This window comes from Podarcis erhardii, assembly GCF_964252035.2.
Source record: "Podarcis erhardii genome assembly, chromosome: 1".
Taxonomy (NCBI): Eukaryota; Metazoa; Chordata; class Lepidosauria; order Squamata; family Lacertidae; genus Podarcis; species Podarcis erhardii.
In genome coordinates, this window is record NC_138497.1 from 55,472,035 (window position 1) to 55,484,030 (window position 11,996).

General features: G+C 40.1%; 1 protein-coding gene across 7 annotated transcripts in view; it reads left to right on the top strand.

Moving 5' to 3' along the window:
- LRRC4C (leucine rich repeat containing 4C) overlaps window positions 1–7,213 on the top strand; it is a 614,780-nt gene extending 607,567 nt beyond the window's left edge. For all 7 annotated transcript variants that reach the window (XM_081835051.1, XM_081835053.1, XM_081835048.1 and 4 more), the window contains one exon: window positions 1,212–7,213. In XM_081835051.1, the coding sequence (XP_081691177.1) occupies window positions 1,254–3,164 (1,911 nt within the window). In that variant the 5' untranslated portion in view covers window positions 1,212–1,253 and the 3' untranslated portion in view covers window positions 3,165–7,213. The remainder of the gene's footprint in view (window positions 1–1,211) is intronic.
- Window positions 7,214–11,996: the final 4,783 nt, after the last annotated feature.

Genomic DNA, 11,996 nt, shown 5'->3' on the forward strand with positions numbered 1-11,996 from the left:
GAGATATATTTTTTTCTGTCGTTTAAATAGCCATTCTTTATTCCTGTGTTCAGCACACATTTACTAATGAGACTTTCTCTGCTGCTATGGCCAAATATAAAGATAGTGGAGAGTGTATCAGGAAATCAGATGAGTCTGCTTAATGGTGGGACAGAGCTGATGCTCAGCTCAGCAGTTCACAGAAACTCCTTTTTATCTGCTTTCCTGAAAGAAGCAAACAATAAGCATTTGGGGAGCATTTCTATTCAAGTAGTAAAAGCTTTACTTGCACCATTCCTCAGTTCTATGTTGTGTACACCATGGTGACTGTCCTTTAGGGGAAATAGCATGAGAAGTAAAGGAGTCTGCAGATTTGACTGTGTCACATAGACCATACATGCATGTCAATGCTATACTCATGCTTGCCTTTTAATCACTGCTCTTGGTAAACTACATTGGCCACATTTTTGGTTTTACATTCAAACAATTGTCTCGACTTCTTTCCATGTTTTTAAGCAGCAATGAAGTTTCAAAATGTACCATTCTTGGTTCTTGTTCTGAACTTATTCCCTGACACGTTGGGTCCCCATTGTTAGAATTTCTGTATCAAGTGAAAAACAAACATGGGCTATGACATTCCAGTTCCATTCTAAGCATGGTTTCATATATCACATATATCACAACAACGATAGTGTTGCATTTTCATTTATTATTATTATTATTATTCATTTGCAGAATTTTTTCATGATTTCCAATATTGTATTCAATCATGTTCCTTTGCTGCCAGAAACAGCAGAGGCTTCCATCAGCAGAATCTTGCCAATTCTCCCTCTCCCCTCCTTGTGGCCCCTGCAAATCTGTTCCAGAAGATTGAATGGCCCTTCAGAACAGTGTGGGAAGGGGTGCAGAGCGCTGCAAAAGGGAGGAAGAATTGGCACCACTGGAAACGATCTTATATTTCAGTTAGAATTGTATGCCATTTTATGTGTTATTTTCTTTTGGTGACTAGGCTGCATAGTTCAACAGAGAGTTCAAAGGCTCAAGTAGCAATTTTAAGCCTCCATTAGTATATTAAGATGCATTCCCCAGAAATTTGTAGGCAGGTGAATGGGAAATTATGTGTATCAAGTATTTCATAAAATTACCATTTTAAAAATATATAAAGTTGAGGAAATTGTAGTGCAAATTAACAATTGGAGCTAACATGATCCTTCTTTATTTCTTTCTTTCAGACTATTGGAACTCCTGAAGGACCAACACCAAATAAATTATGAATGTTGAACAAGATGACCTTACATCCACAGCAGATAATGATAGGTCCTAGGTTTAACAGGGCCCTATTTGACCCCTTGCTTGTGGTGCTACTGGCTCTTCAACTTCTTGTGGTGGCTGGTTTGGTCAGAGCTCAGACTTGCCCGTCTGTCTGTTCCTGCAGCAATCAGTTTAGCAAAGTAATTTGTGTGAGGAAGAATCTGAGAGAGGTCCCTGACGCCATCTCCACAAACACACGGTTATTGAATCTCCATGAGAACCAGATCCAAATCATTAAGGTGAATAGCTTCAAACACCTGAGACATCTAGAAGTCTTGCAGCTGAGCAGAAATCACATTAGAACAATTGAAATAGGGGCCTTCAATGGTCTGGCTAATCTCAATACTTTGGAACTTTTTGACAATCGTCTTAGCACCATCCCGAATGGGGCTTTTGTGTACTTGTCAAAACTGAAGGAGCTTTGGTTGCGAAACAACCCCATTGAGAGTATTCCTTCTTATGCTTTTAATAGAATCCCTTCCCTGCGAAGGTTGGACTTGGGGGAATTGAAAAGGCTTTCATATATCTCAGAAGGTGCCTTTGAAGGTCTGTCCAATTTGAGGTATTTGAACCTTGCTATGTGCAACCTTCGGGAGATCCCTAACCTCACGCCACTTGTAAAACTGGATGAGCTAGACCTTTCTGGGAATCACTTAACTGCTATCAAGCCTGGGTCCTTTCAAGGATTAATGCACCTTCAGAAGTTGTGGCTGATCCAATCCCAGATTCAAGTGATTGAAAGGAATGCCTTTGATAACCTTCAGTCGCTAGTGGAGATCAACCTGGCCCACAACAATCTAACACTACTGCCTCACGACCTCTTTACACCTCTCCGTCTAGAAAGGATCCACCTACATCACAACCCTTGGAACTGCAACTGTGACATCCTGTGGCTCAGCTGGTGGATTAAAGACAAAGCGCCCTCGAACACTGCATGCTGTGCCCGTTGCAACACGCCTCCTAGCTTGAAAGGGAGGTACATTGGTGAGCTGGACCTGAATTACTTCACGTGCTACGCTCCTGTAATTGTGGAGCCACCAACAGACCTCAACGTCACTGAAGGCATGGCTGCAGAGCTGAAATGCCGAGCATCGACGTCCCTGACCTCTATATCTTGGATTACTCCAAATGGGTCTGTTATAACACATGGGGCTTATAGGGTTCGGATTTCTGTGCTCAGCGATGGCACATTAAATTTTACAAGGGTGACTGCGCAAGACACAGGCTTGTATACATGCTTGGTGAGTAACTCTGTTGGGAATACCACAGCTTCTGCAACACTCAATGTAACTGCACAGGAGTGTATTACTTATTTTTCAACCATCACAGTAGAAACTGTGGAACCTTCTCAGGATGAGGCGCGGACAACAGAGCAGGTTTGGCCCACACCGGTCATTGAATGGGACACCACCAATGTGACAACCTCTCTCACACCACAGAGCACAAGGTCAACGGAAAAAACGTTCACCATTGCTGTGACAGATTTGAGCAATGGGATTCCAGGAATAGATGAGGTTATGAAGACTACCAAAATCATAATTGGTTGTTTTGTGGCAATCACTCTTATGGCAGCGGTGATGTTGGTCATTTTCTACAAAATGAGAAAGCAACATCACCGGCAAAACCACCATGCTCCAACACGAACTGTAGAGATCATTAATGTGGATGATGAGCTTACAGGTGACACGCCTATAGAAAGTCATTTGCCCATGCCAGCAATAGAGCATGAGCACCTAAATCACTATAACTCTTATAAGTCTCCTTTCAACCACACAACAACAGTTAACACAATAAATTCAATACACAGTTCAGTGCATGAACCATTATTGATCCGAATGAACTCGAAAGACAATGTGCAAGAGACTCAGATCTAAAACATTTACAGATTTAAAACACAAGACAGTTTATTAAAAAAAAATGACACAAATGACTGGGCTAAATCTACTGTTTCAAAAAAAGTGTCTTTACAAAAAAAAGAAATTTATTTATTAAAAATTCTATTGTGAGAGAAAGCAGACAAAATTATGTGTATTCCTCAGAACCTCTTTTTGCTGCACTTATTTACCCTACTTCTTTCCTCCCCTTTCTTCTTCCCCCTTCCCAAGCCCATTTGCCATATTTTTCATAGAACAACTTGATTCTCTAAAAAAAAAAAGATTAAAAAAAACTGGTCTAGGGATTTTTGTAAGAATTCTGTTAACGCTTTGGGAATTTTTATGGTGAATTCTAGTGGTGAGATTCGGTCTATTTTGTCTTTCTTCATTTCATTTTCTTCTCATGCCCTTTTTGAAATGGTTCAACAGGGAAATGGATGTTAGTGGTAGATTCATAAGAACAATCAAGGAACAACAACAGCAAAAATAACAAAATATTTTATTTTTATTTTTATTTTTCACATAATGACCTGTTCTGTATTTCCTGAAGGGACCATTCTGTGGAAGAAGAAAACAAAAACAAAAACAATCCAAGAAATTAATTTTCATGTGAGCATCTATAAAACCCATGATCTTTTAAACAATTCTAGAACCAGGATTTGTAGTTCAAACACTAAAATAAGATTATAAATAAAATATTGTTGGTTTTTTCTGTATTTGGACAGAAATCATTTTTAGTGTGGCTTCTGATGTCAAAAGGTGGTTAAAAATTCTACATTCCCCTCTCTTGCATTTTCCTAAAAAAAGAAAACTTTATAACTTACAACAGTTTGGATTTTAACTCATCATTAGTAATATATTTACTTTTAGCCTATGTAAACATTAGCATACCATGTGTGAAGAATAGTGGCCAAAATCAACCCAGTTCATATTGTATTGGTGGTTTGTGACCTGCTGCAGCATAATTTCATCTCACCCTGCTCAGATAATGTGAAAAGTCCTGGACCACATGGAAGGAGCCCGTGCTGTGGTCCCTTCAAACACCTACACTGTCAAGGGGAAAGGCTTGCAGAATGGGCTTCTCTCCACATATGGGGTTTTTTTAATGTTTCTTAAACAGTTCAGGAAGAAGCCATGCAACAACTGCCATAACACCAGCCTATCATGGAAAGGGGTCTTAACTCAAGCTGAGCCAGAGATCTCCATGCTCCATATTCATGGGACCATTAATCCCCCACAAAAAAGGCTGGGTATCAGTGGCTTTTGGGTGACAGACAAAATGAAGAATGCTTGGGTGGTGGCTGGGCTTAACCTTAAAGTTGAGGTGGCTGAGGGTTTTCTTCACAAACAAACAAACAAACAAACAGGCTTTATCGCCATTTCCATTGGAAGCTTGGATGGGTTCAGCAGCCTGGAAGTCTTCCCTTTGAAATTTGGAACAGAGTTGTCCTGGTAGAGCAAAATTATGTCATAATGTAGCATCAATCACAAGTGGATTCTTGGGGGCTTCCCATTGGTATTCCCCTCCCCCATGTCAAATAAAAGAGAGCAAACCCCTAATCCACCTTGACTTAAATGCAAGCCAACCCCCAACCAAAAGTGTGTAAATTTCATCCCCCAAAGATTTATCCATACTTCTGGGTGCCTTCTGCAACAAATAAAGATAATTAACCATAGAATACATTTTAAATTCTTTCTGGCTTTTGGGACATCTTCCAGAATGGGAAGAGGACATGTGGCAGCAACGAGGGTGGGAGGAGTTAGATTTGACAGGGCTGGTTGTATAATATTTTTGAAAAATGGTCCTAAGCTTACTAGGCTTACTTACTATCACTGATATAGAACTAAACATCCACTCAGGTCATTACTTTGGTTGAATGAAAACACTCACGGAAGCAAATATGAATGTTGTTTAACTAGCCAGCACAATCAAAAGATGTCTGAGCATGATGAGCTAAAATGCAATCAAGGTACTGATAACTTTCAGGAAGCAACTTGCAACATCAAGGGGTTAACAAAGAAATTAAGATGTTTTAACAAATTGTTTTGGTTAGAGTCAGACGAATGGAAAAAGTAAAAGCCATAAGTGCTACAGTTCCCAAATGAGAAGGCAGATGTGGAGTCCCTGTGGAACATTTTGGAAGACGTGTCTTCCCACCCAGCTGTACAGCAGTGATACAATCAACGTGTTGGTGGAAATGTGTGGATCTATTTTTTTGTGATGTGGGAAGCAGATCTTAGTGGAAATCATCCACTGGTGAAATAATCCTGCATTAAAAATGGGGAAACGGGGAGCAGCTTAGATGACTCAGTGTACCAAGAGCAGAAGTAAGGAGTTTTTTTGCATATCTCCCCACCCACCAACTACTCACCACAGCCAGTGTCCTAGAGCCCAACCATCCAGGCATGCTATGTACTACAATTGCAGCAGTAGCTCTTGGGAGAACTCCATCTCCCATGGGTTACAGGGCACAATGATATGCTGATCCACAGTTCACTGATGAGCTCAGACTCCAGGATGCCTTGGGTGGTGGGGAGTGGAAAGAATGTATCTCTTCCACATTCCATGTAAGTCTTTGAATGAAAGGGAAAGGGGGTATTTTGGGAAGTGAGAGTATACTGGGAGATGTTTGGGAGAATGGAAAGCTGGTGGACAGTGGAAGTTATGTTTTGAGCCTCTGAAAATAAAGTTATTTCTAAATACATAATTTGGTAGTAAACCAAGCCAGTCTGAGGTGACTCAGGACACTGCCATGTCTAACACCAACTCCAGCTGCCATTAACATACCTCTTACCAGCACATGTCTCTGAGTTTATCCTAGTGACAAAGCACTACACAGGGTTGTTCTGTCAGGATCCCCTTCTGGTACTTGTACATGACATCTGTTAAGGGTTTCTAGCCCGTTGAAACCCTTTTACCCCCATGGTGGGTGTAAAATGGGAGAAAAGCTTCTCAGCCTGCCCAGTGCTTATGCAAGTGGCAAGGACTATTTTTCAACAGCTTGGAGATCTTTCAGGGTGTTCCAAACAATGAAGGGAAAGGAACACAAGCCACGAGGTAGGAATGTTTGGTCCTCCTTGTTTGTCTGGGCAAGCAACTCCTCTTAAGAAAAGTATATGTAGCCAAATGATAGGCAGACTCCTTCGTTAAGAAGGTGGGTGCCAACAGACAGTTTCTTATCAAAACAAAAGAGAGTTGTTACAGAAAAGGAGCAGTTGGGAATAGCATTAAAAGAGTACAACAAAAGGTTATATGTGCAAATGCATTTCTACACAGGCTGGCAAAGCTGAAATACCAGAGTCCTCAAAAGTGGTAGTCTTAGAAGCATCATTCGGTTTCAAGCCATTTCCAAAAGTTAAGAGGGAGCCATTTCAAAATGGATGTATACAATCTGGGATGTGGGCAACTCCAGGAAAACTCTGTACTTCACTAGGAGTGAATTCTCTCAGGAAGACAGCAGCTAGGGAGAAAGGCAATGCAACTTCCATGAAGACTTGTGTCCTGCTGTTTTGCAAAGCAAACAGTCATTACTGGTAGACCACATCCAGACCTTTTTGTCACAGTCTAATGGGTAGCTGAGAGATCCTCAAACAAACGATAAAAGATGTGATCAGCCAATTAAGAGTAGGACAGCTTCCATCTGCCTAAGGATTAGCCCTTTTATCTATGGAAGAGAAAAAATCCAGAAGGCAAGCAGGTAAAGTGGCCGACTCCATAGCATACTCCCCGTGACAGGATTCAGACAGAAGAAATGTAATATCTGCACCTTTTAAGTAGAGCTGGACCATTTGTTGCATATATTGATAAATTGGTGGCCTGTTTAAGAATAGGAACTGGAGGATCAAGCTGGTGACTAAAACAACAAAAATGTCACAGGTCTGTAGCAGAGTCCAGACCACTTGCAAGTTTTAAAATGAAAGGTTTTGAGACCCAATATGGGAGCCAGAAAGTGGCTCGTGAATGACCCGTTTAACTGATACATTTTTATTAACTTGATTTGGGGTTGAGATGCTAATAAAATAGTCAACATTACAATTGCTGAAATAAATACCTTTGCAGTCTGGTTTTTTATGTATTGTACTGTTAACTGAATTAATAGCGTCAAAAGTTACTGGCATTACTGTGAGTTGATTGCAACCAGACAAAATGAATACGTGTTGACATTGTTTCCTGTTGGGTATTTGCTCATTTGTCTAAAGAACGCCACATATTAGGGGCTGGAAACTTGAAATCTTGGAGAAGGGGAGTTCCAGCTGAGAGGGGAAAGGGGTAGGTAAAAGGAAGAGACATTCCCATATGCATTTCCTATAGGCTTCCCACATTCTTGTCTCTATTGTATCTTTTCCTGGAGAGTTTCTGTCGCATTCCCTTTCTCAACAGCTGGTGGGGATGGATTTGGAGAAGTAAGCCTGGCTTTTGTGCTACTCTGGTAAAGTTAACTGAAGACCAAACAGTATATGTTAATGTTGTCTATCTTTTGCATGTCTGCAGAAGTATGCTAATCTTATTTATCCCCCATGCCACTGCAAAATATTTTATTTTGGACCATATTTTAAAGATTTGGAGCTCTGGCTGAAGAGTGGAATCCAAAACTACAGCATGAAAGAAGTAAAAGGATCTCATTCCTACTTTCAACTGGATCACTATATTCTTATAAGAAAGTTGGCATGGGATACCCATGAAGAACAAAATTTGAGAAGTGGCTTTGCCATTCACAAGTCTTCTGTTTGGGGGCCAAAGTAGATGCTATTGTAATGGTGTAGCTAACATCCATGTCAGATTTCAAAACATTTAATCCTAGGCACAGATTAGGATGACCTTCATTGGGACCATAGCACACAGGGAAAACAGGCTTAACCAATCATTACTCTCCCCTTCTTTGTTGCAGTTCACCTTAAGAAGAAAAGCTCCTATTGGCACAAATTGAGGTTTTTTATGTGCTTTTTTTTAAAGGATAATTAACTTATTGGGAGTTTTTTCTTTCTTTCCATGATCATGGCTGGCTCGGGGAAGATTTAACCTATCCCTGTTCACTGCAGTCCTTACAAAAATTAGTTCCCATTTAGGATTAAATTTTAAATAAAGAAACTGAGGTGGCTGCTGATGAAGCCATGTAATTAATATAGGTTTAGTTTGAACTTTGTTTGTTTGTTTGTTTTATATTTACAAATTATAGAACCATGAGTTTGGTCACAAGAGGTTGATATATTAAAAACAGAATTTGAGCAAGTCTTCAGAGGTCCAAAAGTGTATAAATGGAGCTCAGTTACAAACATGAGTCTGATGCATTTCTAATTGAAATCAAATGCCTTTGATGGGGTTTACGCAGAGTTTAATTGAATCAATGCTGAGACCCAATGTTGCCTGTCAATGATGTAGGATTATCTACATATGATGGGCTCACTTCCTCATGCGGTAAATTATTGCAACAAAATCTAATAAACTAATTGAGGATAATGATTTGTATGTCAAATCAGAATTTATTTATCTAAGTATTTTTCCTTCTCAATCTAGTCTATAATTTATGACTTTTTTTTTTTTTTTGCTAAAGAGTTTTAATTCACACTACTCAGTCTTAAGAGTGAGCAAGATCAACAGTCTGTAGAAGAACTGACCTGCTTGTTATGTGGAAGGTCTCTTGAGCAAACTGAAACGCTTAACACAGCTGTGATAGGGGCTGCATTTGCTCCTAAGACTGCCAAGTGACTGTTGCAGGCAGAAGGGCAAACCTGTAAAAAGGACCCTGAGTGTGGATTACCATGAAGCATCCTCTGTGTGGGACACAAGAAATATAATTTGTAATACTCTCCCAGGAACGTTTTGCAAAATGTCGTTGTTTTCTCTTTTTCCTGAAATAGCATTAAAGACTAAGGGAATTTAAGAAAGAGAGAGTGTATATACACACACAGAGAGAGAGAGAGACATATGAATCAATGTATTTAATTCCTCAGTAGAGAGATTTCCTATGACCTGTCTATTTGCTGGTTCACCATTAAAAATGAACTGCTAACATTTTTCCTGCAGCCCCAGTCAAAATCAATAGAACATTGTGATGTAGTCTACTCAGCAGGTGCAGATGTAGTTTGTTCAACATATCTGGTTCATCCCAGGGCTGCTGTTTGTCCAAATAACTGGATTTATACCAAAGGACAGGCTATGTACTTTGAGCTGCATTATCCAACACCGGGGAGATTTCCAGGGAAAAAATACCATCACCGCTCCCTTTTAAACCTTTTTCCTAGTTCATGGGTAGGCAAACTAAGGCCCGGGGGCTGGATCCGGACCAATCACCTTCTAAACCCAGCCTGTGGATGGTCTGGGAATCAGCATGTTTTTACATGAGTAGAATGTGTCCTTTTATTTAAAATGCATCTCTGGGTTATTTGTGGGGCCTGCCTGGGGTTTTTACATGAGTAGAAAGTGTCCTTTTATTTAAAATGCATCTCTGAGTTATTTGTGGGGCCTGCCTGGAGTTTTTACATGAGTAGAATGTGTCCTTTTATTTAAAATGCATCTCTGGGTTATTTGTGAGGCATAGAAATTCGTTCATTTCCCCCAAAAAATATAGTCTGGCCCCCCACAAGGTCTGAGGGACAGTGGACCGCCCCCCTGCTGAAAAAGTTTACTGACCCCTGTCCTAGTTCAACCATTTTCTGTCTAAATTGCCATTGCTTCCTTAATTTTCCTATTATTCATGTGAGAATGAAATAAAGGGTTTTTTGTCTGTTTGTTTCTTAACAATCAGGAAAATATTTAATGCTTGGATTCTGTCAGGCACCTTTAAGTTTGTGGGTGCTCTTAAGCATTCCAGACTCTTTCTACATATATACAAGCTCACGCTGAATTGAGAAAATGCAGAAAATTCTAATGTGTACAATGTGCCCATGTTGTGGAGAAAGATCTTTAGGGGGCATTTTGAAGAGACACAACGAATGCATTTAGAGCCACTTACATAAGAATCCAACTGCATCTCTTGAGGAGGAGGAGTATCTGCAGATATTCTTCTCAGAAACCATCTTAAAACAGCAACCCAAAGGGCAGTGAGGGTCCAAGCATTTAGCTCAACCACTAGGAAGAGATGGTGGTCCTGTGAAGTCATTTAAGACCTAGGACTCAATGTGCTCTTTTTTGATAGTAATGTGTATTAGGTCCTGCCCACACCATCTATTTGATGCACATTTAAAGGACATGGCCTCACATTTAACAAATATGAGAATTCTTTGGGGGAAGCCATGTGCTTTAAATGTGTATGAGATGTGCATTAATTATATTGTGTGGTTGTTACCTTACTTAAACTTGTAAGAGCTGGAGGGAACCTCAAAGTCCAGCCCCCTGTCGATGCAGAAAATCCATTTCACTTACTTCAAAATGCGGTACACCAGTCCTGCTGCATCTGGGGGTTCCCCTGCTCACTTTTGTGAGTGTGACCCTGAGCTTGTACTTCAAAGTCCTAACCTAATGGCACCACTAGAAGAAAGCAAAGTGCAAAGATGGGTAGAGGTGGCCCAGGATTAGTTCAGCTACAATTATGCAGTGTCTGCCCAGAGGTTCTAGCAGCCAGTATATGGCAAATGATGTTACTGGTTTATCCAAGTGCAAGTGAGCAGATGCCCCTGACAGGTTCAGTTGAATGAGTTCAGACTCATTCCCTATCTCTTAGCGGCTGTGCTAAGGTAGAAAAAAATGTAATAACTTATAATAAATTTCTGTAGCTCGAATTGAATTGTATATTCTCTGGTCTCATTGAGATGAAAATGAAAGGGAAATCTTCAATGTTTTATCTCCCAATTTATTATTATTTCTTTATTATCATTATAATTAATTAAAGATTCCTGCTTTTTATTTTCATCAGACTGTCTTATGTGACAGAAGGAACAGCATAATAAAGTAGCCCTGAAACTTCATTTTCAAATAACATCACTAATATACAAATTCATGTTTAACATCAATTGATGTTCAGTGTGCAAATGGGAATGGGAACATCAATTCACCTTTGAGATGGACCTTAAAATGAATTTCTGGAACTTGATAGGGTGCTGTGAGGGTCAAACTAGATGAAATGTCAGGGGCACATGAAGTATATCTCCTGATTCCCCGCCCCCAACCACACACACACACACACACACACACAGACATGTTAATGGTGTGGTGTGGTCCAAATTTGATTGGACCAGCAGTAGATGAAGTATTTAATGCATACTAAGAATTCTCTTTCCCAAGTTCGTTTTGACCTACTGTGGAAAAGATACCTTCACCCAGTATTGCATCCACCTCGTATGGGAAAGCATTTTGGTAGGTAATGCTTTGGCATCATAGGATTAGAAAGAATGGAGATATGTACTACTAGTATCTTTATATGGTCCTAAGAGAAGCTCCTCGTGGTGTCCCAGGAAAAATGTTCTCTCTACAAAAATGAAGAGTGAAATATTATTTTTTAAAATATTGTGCTCAACTAACTACTCCATGGTGGAGAAGTGCACTAAAATGAGGGGCTTTCACTATGGTCTGTGGAACAGTGAAAGCTTGGTGGACAGATCAACTGGAAAATCGGGCAATGCTGTTGCTGTTTACACATTTCAGTAGGAGCTATTTCCAGTCAACAAACCCTGAATTTTCTTCAGTTTGGGGATGTGGAAGGAATCTGCCAAACTCAAGAGGACTCACCTGACTCCATCTGGTCAGATCACGAAATTACAACAGGTAATAAATCTGCTTCTGAATCCCAGTCCTCTGGATCCTTTTATGGGGTGGTCTGAGAGCTGTAGCACTGTCAGCCATGTTGTCCGCATGTGTTTCCCAGCTCATTATCAAATCCCATAACTTCTAAAGGG